We start from the raw sequence: 15,268 nt of genomic DNA on the forward strand, positions 1-15,268 counted from the left end.
CATTTTATTGATTCCATCAGGGGAGGAAAAATATTAATTTATGACGACTTTATGTTCCGAATAAATCGGAAGGGAACTCAAAAATTGTTCTGGAAATGTACAAAACTAAATTGCAAAGCAAGCATCATTACAATGAACGGAACTGCACAAAATATTAAAAATGTCCACAACCATGAGCCACAGACAAATGAAAAAACAAGAAAAGTCTTTTATAACCAGCTGAAGAAAAGGAGCATAGATGAACCAACTTTACCAGTGCCACAAATATATAGGTAAGTGTTTCTTTCTTTCTAACGTCTTTCAAGTAAATTTTATATTTAATAATAGTAATAAATATCTAAAAATATGTACAATTTTAAAACACAAAAGCATATTGAAAGCAGTGCAGCGCTATTTAATTGTGACAACTTATCTTTGCATTATCTATAATCACGACATGAATTCAATTTATGTATAAAATTTTAAATAAAATTTTTTAATTAACTGCACAAAATAAAAACAAAAAAACCATATATTTATTAAGTCAACATTTTTCGATGAAAAACAGTAGTTTTAAATAAAAGTATTAATTTTTCAACTTTGAAAAATATTTCCTTAAAAATGAAAATTAAAAACGGGGGATGAGAGAGAGATTTTTGAACTTAGGAATGGTTGTTTCCAACTGGAAGATATTTTAATCATTTTTCGCAGCCTTTGATAACTTTAAAATACTAAAATAGCGTTAGAAATTACTGTTAAATCTTACTTGTCCTTTGGACCAGTGAGCATGAATATATATTGGTCCTCAGACATTATCACTGGTCCTCGTTAAATTAAACGCTGAATAACTAACCACATTTTTATATTGTGCAAAAAAAAATTGGTGGCCCGCGGACCACTTATTTTATATGGTGATCCAAGACCAGTTTTACTAATCTCTGAGACCAGCAGTAATTTCAAATGCTGTAAATGATCTTTTTTTTTTTTTTTTTTTCAGTGTGGAAAGCCACAATGAGATTAACCAGTTCATTGAATATTAGCTCTTAATTTGTTCCACAATACAACCTTTTCTGAAAACAGATTCATTAAAAAGTCATTTTTACACAGTTCATTAATGATCATTCACTTCGTTTCATTTTTGAAAATCTTTCTGAAGAACTGCTTATATGTAAGGTATATAGGTTATATTCTTTTATAGAGCTATCGGCAACTAACTACGCGCGTTCCAATAGTTATCTAATTTTCAATCGACCAGCCGAGTTTACCGGTTGCTGTTTTCGAACACAGGCACAAGCGACAGTCGAGTCTATTATTAGAGTGAATTTTTGCAACTGAAAGAGCAGAAACACTAATTCGATATTACACCTCCTATGCCTAGAGAAGTGCTTCTCAACCTTGGGCCATGGACCGCATGTGGTCCGCGAGCAATTTTCGTGAGGTCCACGAAACTAGAGTCCTAGGAAACTACGTTTTCATATAGGGACTCTACACGAAACAAGTAGTGGAATATTTTTTTAAATAAAAGGGACGTTTCGGGGAAAAAACTTACCAAATTTTAAAGAAAGAAAAAACGGGATATTTGGGGAAGAAATTGACGAGATTCGGAAAAATAAGGGACTCTTAGGGATGGGAGGTGGGGGGGGGGGGGGACAGCTATGGGAATAATGTACTTTTAGGGACTGGTAACTAAGTTATATGCTGTCAACAATGTTTTTCAATCCATAATTCACGAACAACGAATTCTGTATCATTACAACGCAATATAGGACATGTCAATCAATGAAATTAAATAAAAACGTAGTAATTCTAAAAAATACCCCCGTCAGACATGTCCTACTACCGTTAAAGTACATTTATTGACTTCGGCAAAACGGATAAAAAAGAGCATCATGAACTCGATGGAAAATGTGACTGTCTTCGATGAAGACGAAATTGAAATTCGTGTTTAGTTTGACCAGCAAGCGGTTTTTAGGATTTAAACCATTTTTTTCTTAACAAATCGTGTCTGTCTTTATTACTTTGCAGTGTTTTCAAAAATTGAATTTTAATTTAGCTTTGATTTTTATTACCTTTAAGCTTCATTCCATTCTAACAGCTTACAGTTTATGAAAAAGTACAATCATTATTCTTCACAGTCAAATCTAGGAAATATTCTCACTTTGTTTTATCAAAATATGGATCTTATTAATTTATGATTGTTAAAACTTCAAATGTTCCAAGAGGCTCATTAACATTTGATCCAACACATTTTAAGTTCAAGTACAGAGATATATGAGGTAGTGATGTAGTAGAACTTTGGTGCATTTCTCTCTCATCATTCAGGTTTTCGATCAAAAGGGCAAATCGACTCGTTTTTTAAACAAAACAGCACATATCCAAAATCAAAACAGCCATATCTCTTTCATATTTTACTTTAAAAATTTGTTGCTCTGTTACATAATATGTTATGCCTTTGTCCTTAACAACTATGTACCTATAAAATATGAAAAAAATATTTTGCTGTTAGCTTAGTTAGTTTTATTCACCTCTTGAAAATTTTTGAAAAGGATGAATTTTGGATGAATTGCTCCTCAGATGAAAAAATAGTTATGATAAACATTTCCGCCAAAAATATTATTCATGAAGTTTGCCTAAAGTTGTCTTTTCTTTTAAATTGGAATTCACATTTGCCTGAAACTTCTCAGTCCCCACAAATATTTTTTTTTTTTTTTTTTTTTTTTGAGCAGTTGAAAAGATGAAACAAAACTTTTTCAAACCAAAAAATGAATTATGGGTGGTCACGGCCGAACGAAATCTTTCGAACAATATATAGTTTTTGAATCTGACCTCTCAGCAGAGAGCTCCATGCCGCCCCTAGGCAGATTTGTAATCATTCTCTCCCCCACCCCCCCAATCAAAAGATAAAATGCAACTTTTCTTGAATGTCTCGACTGAAACCTTTTTAAATAGTAATTTCAAAATTCACTTTTCAATAATTTCATAGTTAGTATATATTCCTTTTTTTAGGGGATAAGAACATTATATCAATCATTAAATTAACATTCTTTTGACGGGTTTAGAGAGGTAATTTTTTTAAAATCAAGTTTCTTTGGAGCGAGCTGCAAGACTCATGAGGTAAATATTTTTTTTTCAAAAATATTTAAAAAATAATTAAAACCAATATTTTTTTCCCTAGGGATTTGTTTTACAATTTTTCACTTACTTTTCGGCTTGAAACTAATGTATCGGTCTCACTTCTATAAGCCAAATGTCCGAGAAAAATTTCGCGGTAGGAAAAAAAAAAAAAAACAGGACAAAATTTTGGATTTTTTGCATGCGAATAGCATCGCAGATCTTCAGAAACGAAATTTCCCAAATAATTTTTATTTATTGAAATTACATTCACAGATATAAGTAAAAACAAATGAAATTAAGTATGTCTATAATTAAGCATTAACTAATATTTCTGGGGATGTATAGTCAGTCCCCATTGTTTATCACTTCTTGGAAAAGGTGATAAAATTTAATAATAAGAAAATGACTCAGTATGGAAAATAAAAAATAATGAAATTTTATTTTCAACAATATAGTAAAAAAATGATCGTAGTAAAATTTTGTGTCCCCTAAAAATGTATCAACCTCGTTTGGAAATTCGGCACTGCTTTTTAGAAGTTCTTAGATTCTGCACACACGAACGCGGTAAAGGCATATAAAAATAAATCAAGCCCACAATATATAATTTATGAGCGGTATGAACAATCATTTTCTACAATGCCCCCGAATACTTGCAGTTCTTTTCAACATTAATCCAATTGTTAATTCCGATGCAATATTTTGTACTTCAAGCAGTAAAAAGCACAAAATATCAATACATCTAAAAAAAACTAAAAGCACGAAAGCTGTATGGACGCAAGGTAGTTTTTTTTTTAATCAGAATTACTACAAATTTTACTCTCTGTTTTATGTTTATTATTTGTTATTTTTATTAAAGCGCATTCTTATTTGTTTCATTAATTGGATAATTACAGCAATTTTCAAATTGAATATCAGGTCTCAAATCTATCAAATGCTTTAGCAGAAATTGAACTATAAGCATTCATGTTTTCAAAATTTTTTTGGTTGATATAAAGGATAAGTTTCCTTTATAAAGTTAAAATTGTACATAAAATAAATTTTGTTTTTAAAATAAATGTTTCAAATTCTCAGGTTTAAAAAATAAATTTAAGAAAGAAGGGAAAAAAAAAAAAACTATGTAGCACACGAGGCGCTGAAAACAGCTGTGCCAAACGATAACATTCCACTTATTTCGATTCGTCCCAATCTAGTGGAAAGAAAAAAACCCCTCCAAATATCCCTATCACAGAAATTACCCCATCCATGCAAAACTTTTTCCCTATGTCCAGAGAGAACCCATCAGTTGTCAACCCACTTTCCCGGTCTCTATTGTTAGCTATTACCCCTCGGTCCCCTGCCGTTCACGGTGACAGGTTCTAGATAAGGAGCGTAGGCAAGAATCGGTATGAACCGAACCGCCCGCCACCCCCCTCTCCGTAGCAACACCACTGCTTATTACTGGTATTTAGCAACATAAAGTGGTGACAACACATCGTTTAACTTACTAAGCGATTAACAATCGCTTAGTTTCCTCAACATAAAATGATTACTTAGTTCTCGTAATAGAAATGAGACCTGCTTCCTATAGAAATGATTTCACTAAGATAAAAGATTATCATAATAAAAAATCTTTTTTTTTTCCTAGAAAACAAAATTGAGACTTCGGGAAAATTTTGGTATAGTCCACTTCACGATTGTTGGGCATTCGTGTTCGGACGCCTTTAATGAAAAAGCAATTTAAAAACAAGAGAAAAGAGGGTTGATAAAATCAAACACGGTCGGAAATAGTAAAAAAAAATGATACAACTATGCTCAATTGCCCAAAGTGCAGATTATTGCAAACACGTGTTTCGGCATTACAAGGAACGCATTTTTCAATGCATTGTCGGAAATTATTTATTTTGGAAAGCATTATTGTTCGTTTATGCATTGCCATTGCAAGTGGCGTATAAAAGAACTAAATTTTGTAATTTACCGAGTGGCAACCATCATGAGATGAACACAAACTGAGAATCTAAGCTGCGAAAGCTGGTAGGAAAGACCAAAAATTCGAAGACACATTTGCAATTTTAAAATAGTTTTTGTAATAATGCCTTCGTCTATTATGTGCGCAAGCAAATATTTTATTCATTTTTTTTTCATCCTTCGGTAAAACTTTGAGTTTCTTTCGGTTAATTGAGAAATCCTCCTGCCCCCCCCCCCTTTCCCCCCAAAAATAGATTTGGGATGCCCCTGGGTAAAAGCGATTTTAGAAAAAGGTCTTTTTTCCGCACGCAAACGTTAATTTGTTATGTTAAAAACTACATATGAAAATGTTGCGTAGAAGTTTTTAACATTAACTTCCAAATTTCTTAATGATACTCGTTTGTGATTAAAATAGCAGTAAAATTGTATTTTATCACTGCACCCGTGTGGCAGTGGATTTTTTTTTTACCCACAAAGTAATTGTAATAGTTATTACTAGTCTATGGTTTTACCATCGATGCGTAATAGTAGGATTTTACTAAGGCCCTGAGTCGGCACATCAACTTGAGATCAGCCATTTTGGATCGGAGCGCGTGTTTGAGTGTTTGTCTTCTCTGGCAAGTTATCGCGTTTGGTGATTTTTCACTGCGAGGAAAATTTAGCGACACGTGAATTGCTTTTTAATAAAGTATTATTTTTCGCCAATTTGGCAAAACCCGAAACTTAGCTGTGGTAACCCTAGCTCGGCAACAATGAAAAACCCGATCCATTACGGCTAAATTTAAGCTGATGCGTCGGCCTATTTAGTATATAGCAGCTCTACATAGATGTATTTTACCCACCCGACGGTTCCTATTCTGTGATATTTCGATTATTGGTATTTTGTGCAATCACCATATTTTAAGTTACAATCATTTCATTATGGCAATATTAGCAAGGCCAAAATACATTAGCGATTAATCTTAAGCGTCAATTAATTTTGGGACAATTCGAAAAAATTGCTAAATAATTCAGTTATAGAAATCTTCTCATCAACCAGCATCGCTGAAGCGCGTACAAAATACAATTTAAAAGATTTAAAAAAAAGTTGTTTATCACAAACCAGACTTTCAAGTTCGAAATATATGTGTATGCTGGCAGAAACAGGAGACCTAAACATGTGAACTTTGAGCGTATACTAAAAACAAATTACATTGAGTACATTGATCTCAAACTGCAAGCTCGCAGCATAGTCTACTTGAGCCACCGAATCAATTATGTCTAAGAACTAAGATTTCAAATTCTACTAATGGCATCCCAACAAAGGAAATCAAATCAAACTGAAAGAAAAACGTTTTCCCAACAGACATTCTTTCTGTTTCGTAAAACTCCGATTTCATTTAAGCTTCTACAGTGTCTTTTTCTGATTAAGAGGATTAATTGTTTTACAACAGAGTGCCTAGATGCTCCGGATTTTTTCATAGACTGCATTCTGAAGCTATACAATATTTTAAGTCTTAAGTTCCACCATACCACAACTCTTGGCCATGTCAAGTGTTCAGGATTATCTCCCACTATTAGGAACCGATGAAGTTCAATTGAAAAGCCCTCTGTGGAGAAGCTTAGTTGCAGAATTTATTGGCACCGCTTTCCTGGTATTGGTCGGATGTGGTTCCACTACTGCTGGATGGAATAAGGGCTACAGTCCATCAATGGAACAAATATCCCTATGCTTCGGCCTCATCGTCGCTACAATGGTGCAAGCCATATGCCATATGAGCGGTGGACATATCAATCCTGCCGTTACCTTTGGTCTCATGGTATCAAGAAGATGCCCCATGATACGCAGTTTCTTCTATATCATAGTTCAATGTCTGGGAGCTACTGTTGGGGCTGGCCTTTTGAAACTGGTGACTCCAAAGGTCCTCAACGCAGGATTGGGAGTGACTTCAGTTGATTCTCGAATGACAGTTGGACAAGCCGTTGCCCTGGAGATGTTGATTACATTTGTGCTGGTGTTCACCGTTATGGCTGTGACAGACTCAAGCAGGCTTGACGTTAAAGGATCAGCACCCCTTGCGATCGGATTTTCCATTACTGCTTGCCACTTATGGGCGGTAAGGGTTTTTTTTTTCTATTTTCCGGAACTTTGAGCAAATTTTTGAGTTTTGGATGAGCTTTAATATAATACCCAGGTAGGCGACATTTTGTGACGACAAGCCTCGCTAACGTTTTTAAAGTTTTTGAACTTGTAAGTTGCAAAGGAAAAACAAAACACAAGACAGCACAATTGGCGAGTTACCACTGAAAAAAGTTAAAAATAAGTAAAAATTAATTTGAATTTTAACAGTGTGTGTGCATAGGCGTGTGTGTGTGTGGGATATGATTCAACCTGGAGATGATGCTCGCTGGAGGAGCGGCATCAGGAGGAACGGCAGAGACGGACGGACGTCTCGGGGAGATTTCAATATTTGGGAATCTGGCAATCTCATTCAATTGGCATCAAATTTTTGGCACCAAGGCATGCGGCGAGAGAAATTTTTCCTTTGCAAATGTAAACAAAAAGAAAAAAATATACAGAAATATCCATGCATATAGGGCTACCATAAAGCAACAGAGGAAAGGGTTACCAAAAATATTTATCGCCAAGAAATTTGATGACCGCGACAGATTCCCGATGGGGTGGTTTCCTTCAGTCAAAAGTACTACTTTTAGTCATTGAAATGGATAGAATGAGCAAAAAAAATTACATGGACCCAGAAAATACTTTCATTTTCACAACAGTTATTTTTTAATCAATTTTTTAAAATGTCCGATTACTCAAACAAGGCGTAGTCTTGATGACGTCACAAATGATGCAATTTGGCGCATCTTTTTACTACGTTTCCACATTATGATAATCAAGCAATGAATTAAAACTGCGCTCTACGCTTGCTATCAACCATATCGTTGCCAATACACGTGAGTAAAGATGCGAATTAAATATTTTGTTCTGCCAATGGAAACATTGAATGGCAGTTCATCATTTGTGATGTCACACGACAGAAGTGTAAACAATGAAAGCGCAACGACTTAAGTATTTTTTTAAAATATTAAACTTAAATCAATTATTTAAAAAATGGTCAGATCCTATGTTTTTAAGCATGCTCTTTCAGAAAAAATACTTTTATAATTTTCGAAACGACCCCATTATCGAAATATTCCCGACCTATCAAATGATCAAGTGCGAACAATAAGTAATTCGTGATTGCTTAAAAAGAAATAATGTTGCCAACCCGGGAGTTATAATAACGCTGCTCCTAAGTTTTACGGTTTTGTATCAGAGTCACCAAATGTTGTCCATAATAACTCAATATGGCAACCCTGTAAAAAATTATTATAACGAAACATGCCAAATTGGCAAAACAGTTTCCCACTGTCGAAATCAACAAATTCATGGCAGCTCATTTCAAGCATAGTCATGATCAATTACTACTTACTAGACCATCCCCAATAAGAGAACCTCATATTTAACTAGTTAGAATCTGAAAAATCTCATTATTTCATAAGTCAAATTTTATTTAAAAATTCATAAAAATATGATCCCATTGAGATCCCAACTTGAAACTTTGCACAAATGAAGATAAAATACACAAAAAAGTTTGAAAATTTTTTCAAAAAAATTCATTATACCTTTTCTGAGAAATCAAAATTTAAAATTTAAATTTCATTTTTTAAAAAGTAAATTTTTTTTGAAATTAGTCTTGTTGCATATCCTATTAAACAGCAACTAATGTACTTTAAAATGCCTTTTACCAAATCTTTCTATCTATATTTGGTGCTGAGTTATCGTCCATTTTATGTTCAAGCATCCATGAAAAAAAGAGGGTTTTTCGAAGAATCAAAGTGTCATAAATAAAAAAATAATAGAGATAAGAATCTAAAAATTTTTACTTTTGATTACCTCGAAGGATACAATCTTTGAGCCAAATTTCAAAGAAATACAAAAGGGTAAGGGAAAAAATTTCCCAAATTTTGGATCACTTGACATGGAATGACCCACCTGCTTTTGAGCAATCGTGAATTGCTTATAACGCTTGCTTGAACGAAGTTGGTGTTTACAGATCACCATGATGACGAGAATAAGTCTTGCTTGTTGTTTTTAATAATTATTTAGAGAGACTAATTTTCGTCATCATGGTTGCAAATCTTCTGCAGTTTGCTTTAATTCAATTTTTTGTTTCTCCCGAGACTCAGCTCAAGCATTTTGCATTAAAAACTTTTTTTTGCGCAAAATTATTATTTTCATTATTTTTTGGAAAAACAACACTTTCTAGATAAGCTTAAATAGCAAAAAATAAAAGAAATTCCAGATTACTGGTTTTCATAATTCAAGATTGATAAGAAATAAAAATATACTTTTGATAAGTGTATGAGAGCTAATAGGCCATAATAACCATATCTTTGCTCATCCTAATGACCATTCTTTTGTGGAAATACCTCATATTCCCTAATCCACAAAAATGACGGGTGTGAACTTCTTAATTTCTATTCCATTTGTAGAAACAAGAAACCCAACGAGTAGTGTCCTATCGCAATTCGTGAGAGTGAAAAACATAATTTGAATTCAAGACGTCAAAATTCAAATGAATACAAGGGACTAGATGCTGACAATGGATATTGCGTGTGGCAATATCCCCCAATGGATATTGCGTGTGGCAATATCCATGTTGCGTCCAGCTGAATGCTTATTAAGCTCACTTGACCGAGGTTGATGTTGCTCGGATTTTTCATGCTACCATGACGACGAGAATAAGTCTAGTTTTTTGTTTTAACATTTATTAAGATCACAAATTTTCGCTACAATGGTTGCAAACCGTTTGCGTTCATTAAGGCTTAATGTAAGCAGATTTTACTTTTAAAAACAAGGAAGGGGGGGGGGGAAGTAAAGTTACAGCCTCCGCGAGAGGACTACTTCTTGACGGTGGCGTTTATGCCCGAGGCCAAGGTGGGCCTCTTGTCACTGTAGTTGACGGGCCCTCCTCTCCCCCCCCCAATAAACAAAATTTATTTTATTTGGACTCTAAGCTGGACCCCCCCTCAAGGGTTGGGTCCCTAGTTTCTTACAAGGCTGACATGGCCTCTCGTCAGCATTATCTATACACGCACATACACACAAGACTCAACGAGTAGAGTCTTAGAGCAGGAATTAGTAAAAGGAGGGAGAAAGTTCAATCATTGGCTAAGAAAAAGCTGAGACAAAGACGCCAAGTCATGTGACTCAACAACGACGAATGTTTAATATGTTTTGCGTGAAACTAACGAAAGAAACCTGATTTCTTCCAATGCTTTGCTTTAAAATCGATCACGTGGCTTAGGATCTTTGCTTCACGAATAAAAATCTTCACTCCCTCCATTTTATTTCTTCTCAATGCAGGGGCGTGTACAGGGGAGGGGGGAAAGGACACTTGTTGGCCCGGGACCGCTGAGGGCCTAAATTTTTTTAATGAGGGGTGAAATATATGTAGGGACGTAGGGATAAACAATATGGAAGGGGGCCGTAGAAGTAATTATTGACGGACCCCAAAATTCCTGTGCACCAGTGGCGCACACAAGGAAGGGGTCCAGGGGGTCCGAACCCCTCTCATAGGTCTTTTTATCCGATTGATTATAATTCTACGTATTTTGTACATAGAATAATTTCAAACAAAGGTAACAATAGTTTAAGTTTGTTAAAAGGTTTTTAAAAAAATTGTGCACTTTTCCTATAAGAAGCAGAATAGTGATTATAGATGAACCATGTTTTTAGCTTTGTAGATTAAAATGACATTGTATAAACTTGAATTCACTTTTTACTTTCTTCTATATCTAATATATAGAAGAAAGTATTGGATTCGTGCAAATTTTCGAATTTCGAATTTTGACGGATTCGAACGTTTTGAGGTGTGCTGAGTCCATTTCGACCATTTTTGGAAAATGTCTGTCTGTCTGTGTGTGTGTGTGTATGTATGTATGTGTGTGTGTGTATGTATGTATGTGAGTGTGTGTGTGTGTGTATGTATGTGTGTCACGTCTGTGTGTGACCAGTTTTTTGTGGCCGCTCTACAACAAAAACTACCGCATGAAATCGAACGAAATTTAGTACACATATGTGCCCCTATGTGAACTTGTGCCCATTAGTTTTTGGCGCGAATTCCTCCAAGGGGGGTGGAGCAATGGGACGTTTTTCGCGTGTTTGCTATTCCTCAGGAAGTTACTGGCGGAATCAAACAAAATTTGGTCCATATGTTGGTATTAACAGGAACAGGTGCTGATTCAATTTTGGTGTCAATAACTCAAACGGGGGTTGAGCTATAGAACGTTTTTTGTCGTCAATTGTGACTGCTGTATCTCAAGAAATAATGAACGGAATGAAAGAAAAATTTATCGGCAAGTAGCCCTTAGTGGGTATAAGAACTGATTTTATTTTTGTGTCAACAGCTAAAAAGGGGGGTAGCGCAATCGCCCGTTCTTTTTTTCCATTTTGAGTGCCCTATCTCAAGAAGTAATGCTACGTTCTGGTTGAAATTTGGAATATATGTGAATCCATATGTAAACAGGCTTTGGTTCTATTTTGACGCCGATCGCTCCAAGAGGTGTTGATTTTTTTTTTTTTTTTTTTTTGCGAATAAAAATATTTTTATTAATGCAACAATAAGAAAGATAAATCGTAATAGATTGTCGTCTGCGTATTTCTCGTGATTTTAATTGTATGGAAATGATCGGAAATATTATCTCAATGATTTAAAATTTTTAACTGTTGCCATCTTATGTTTGTTAACAAATAAAATATTTGTAATTCATTCAAGCAAGGCTTTTAAAAAAACTTTCAATTTTCGCTCTTTGTTTTGTTTTTACAATAATTCAGACATTGGGATGGTCGTCAAGTTTTTGCATGTGTCATTTTGTTTTTGTTGGGAATATTGCTTCCTCGTCAAGCATGGGGAGGGATCAGAAAAAAAAAAAAGAAAAAGAAAAATATAGAAGAAAGTTTCGTGATGGCCACAACATACTAGTTTAATTATGAGAAAAGAATCCTTAAATTATTTTACTTTCTGGTTATTTATTTAAGTATATTTCATTTAATAATGAGAAATATTTATTCAATAGTTCATTTTTTTACAGTTTTCGTTCTCGGGAATCAATAAATCAAATCGATATATTTGACGGCGTATTGACGTATGATATGAGAATGAAACTTTCGACATTGCCCCCTCCCTCTCCCCTTGCAAAATTCCTGTGTGCGCCACTGGTGTGCACTCTCTTGTCTCAATGAGTACAGTCCTATCGTGCCACTCAGAACGCGAAAAACATAATTTGAATACAAGATGTCAGAAAATCACATTTAATTATTTTCCTTTCTTTATTGCCCACCGCAATTCAAACAAACTATAGAAAGCGTACAGTTTCTGGTCAATGGCAGATGAAAGAAGTGAAACCTAGAATGACGTACAAACATGTGTCCAATGTGACATCTGCATTGTCCACGCGAAAATGAAGTATTTTACCTCTTTGGCTAATTTCTCAAATCACCGCAAGGTGGCGTATTCAAGCTCTAGAACTTTGAATAACAATATCATTTAATGAGTCCATCGAGTCGAGCTACTGTTACACATCGATGAGTGAATCTATGCATATGAACGCTTGCGTTCGACGAGCTCGACCGGTAGTGACTGATCGGTTGATCTCGTGACAGCTAATGACGTCAGCGCATGCTAAAGCATTGAAGCTGACGTCATTATTTGTCATGTGATCAACCTAGAGCCGCTAATATAGCAGCTCTAGGTTGATCATATGACAAATAGTGACGTCAGCTCTATCCTATAGATGCTCCATCCCTCTATCCATCCATGTAGATATCCTACAGATAGGCCGACGTAAGGCCCCTATATATGCGAGCCGACGCATCAGCTTAAGATCAGCCATTTTGGATCGGAGCGCGTGTTTGAGTGGTTGTCTTTTCTGGCGAGTTATCGCGTTTGTGATTGTTCACTGTGAACAATTAATAGCTGCACGTGAATTCTTTATTAAATAAAATATTATTTTCGGCAAATTTGGCGAAATCCGAAATTTTGCTGTGGTAACCCTAGCAGTGCAATGATGAAAAATCCGATCCAAAATGGCTAAACTTAAGCTGATGTGTACAGGTCAGTGGCTGATGCGTCGGCCTATCTATATAGCGGCTCTCCAGGCTCTATAGTGTTTATAGGAAATCTGGATTTTGACTGACAGTCGTGCCTCAATACAGCACCTCGCTAATTGGAGTAATGTGGGCGACAAGACCAGCCTGGACATTCTGAGTCTACTACATACTCTTTCATCAGGACATACCATTCACTTTCAATGGATCCCTTCCCACGTTGGAGTTGAGGGTAATGAAAGGGCTGACTTTTTGGCTAGATCTGCTGCTGCGGAGGGTGTGAGCCCTTGTGGAGATCTTACTTTCAGTGAGATCTCCACAATTTCAAAAATGGAGCTCAATCGCCAATTTAAAACACCTCCCAGACACGCCTGGTATTTTGCAAAATGTCCTGGTGAGTCCTTTAGACTCAAGGGTAGACTCCTCCAGACAACATATTCGAGATTCCTGAGTGGCCACACAAAAGCTCTTAGATTCTCTGGGAATATCAAGACTTTTCCGGAGTGTCACTGGTGCTCTGCTGGAGAGGTTTCACCTGAGCACATTCTATCTTGTTTGGGTTTTACGAAGGACGAGGTCCTTAGTGACCCATTGCTGTTCTTGGATTTTTTGCAGATATTTGGATTCATGGGGGTTGTTTAGCATTGCTAAACATGCCCGAGATAAGTCAAAAAAATATATATATATATAGCGGCTCTTGGCTTTTTATTGTTGCGCTGCTAGGGTTACCACAGCAAAGTTTCGGATTTCGCCAAATTTGCAGAAAATAATATTTTATTTTATAAACAATTCACGTTCCGCTAATAATTGCTTACTGTGAACAAACACCAACGCGATAACTCGCCAGAAAAGACAACCACTCAAACACGCGCTCCGATCCAAAAAGGCTGATCTTAAGCTGATGCGTCGGCTCATGTATTATAAGGGGCCTTAGATCAACCGACCGGTAAGCTACCGGTCGATCAATGAACGCAACCGATACATGCAACTCGAGGCTGAAATAAATTTTCTCTCTTCAATTACATTTTTGCCTTGAATCATTTCACGCGGATCGATCATCACGAGATAAAAAAAATTCAATTTTGTTTTCCTTTCATTTTGTAGTGTGACTATAGAATTCTGAATATTCGCAATTTTGAATTTGACGGCGACAGCTGCTAGTGCTTAAAAAGAACTATTTAATGAGATTGATAATACTGAGTTCTGTTGGACAAGCATTCTGAACTTCTGGTGGATTCATTTCGCATGCAAATATAATCGTAACCTAAAAGTGGTCCATTTTGAATCTCAGTATGTCCATTAAGGAAAGATTTCGTGAATTCTTCAACTTCGGCGATCTTGGGACAAAGAACTTCTGGTTTTCGCTTCTTGCTGAACTCTTGGGAACTCTTCTTTTAGTTACAGTTGGTTGTGGATCTACGATAAACAACTGGGAACCTGGTTATTCCCCCTCTGTGGCTGAGATAGCGCTCACTTTTGGCCTCACAATTGCGATCGTAGTGGCATCTATTGCCCACGTAAGTGGGGGACACATCAATCCAGCAGTGACAGTTGGTCTCCTTGTCGCCTTGAGATGTCCCTTGGTTCGAAGTATTGGTTATATTATTGCCCAATTAGCTGGAGCAATTGTTGGTGCTGCGATCTTAAGAGGCCTTAGCTCAAGTGAACTGATCGGCTTTGGCATGGGAGTCACTAACGTTCATAGCAAGCTGAATTCTTCACAAGGTGCTGGCGTAGAAGTAGTGATAACGTTCATATTGGTGATGGTGGTTCTCGCTGTCACTGACCCCTACAGACCAGAAATGAAAGGAATAGCACCTCTATTTATTGGCCTGTCCGTTACAGCTTGCCACTTGTTCGCAGTGAGTGACTTTTTTGTTTCGCTATGGTTATGTTCGAGTAGAAATACCGGTTCCGGGCGATTATTTCTGATTTTCTCACTTTTGATGACATTAGTGGTTTGTGCGGTGAGTGTTCATAGAATGTTTTCACTTACGATTAGGGGGAGATTTCGAAAATTGGAGATCTTTATTCCTTGGCTTCAAAGTTTTGGCATTAATGCCTGCGCGAGAAGTTTTCCTTTGCATACGTAAA

The 15,268-nt window shown here is 36.0% G+C and overlaps 1 protein-coding gene across 1 annotated transcript; it reads left to right on the top strand.

Moving 5' to 3' along the window:
* Window positions 1–238: 238 nt before the first annotated feature.
* Window positions 239–14,599, top strand: LOC129223262 (aquaporin AQPAe.a-like). Its single transcript, XM_054857828.1, has 3 exons — window positions 239–272; window positions 6,532–7,133; window positions 14,573–14,599. The coding sequence occupies exons 1-3, from the start codon at window positions 239–241 to the stop codon at window positions 14,597–14,599; spliced, it is 663 nt and encodes a 220-aa protein (XP_054713803.1).
* Window positions 14,600–15,268: the final 669 nt, after the last annotated feature.

The sequence above is a fragment of the Uloborus diversus genome, chromosome 5 (genome assembly GCF_026930045.1).
Source record: "Uloborus diversus isolate 005 chromosome 5, Udiv.v.3.1, whole genome shotgun sequence".
Taxonomy (NCBI): Eukaryota; Metazoa; Arthropoda; class Arachnida; order Araneae; family Uloboridae; genus Uloborus; species Uloborus diversus.

What these genes read in the sequence shown, in the direction of transcription:
- LOC129223262 (XM_054857828.1), top strand. Translation starts at nt 239, where the DNA reads ATGAACCAACTTTACCAGTGCCACAAATATATAG. An exon ending in CCAGTGCCACAAATATATAG is followed by an intron (nt 273 to 6,531) that starts GTAAGTGTTTCT and finishes CAATATTTTAAG; the next exon opens with TCTTAAGTTCCACCATACCA. An exon ending in CTGCTTGCCACTTATGGGCG is followed by an intron (nt 7,134 to 14,572) that starts GTAAGGGTTTTT and finishes CTCTTCTTTTAG; the next exon opens with TTACAGTTGGTTGTGGATCT.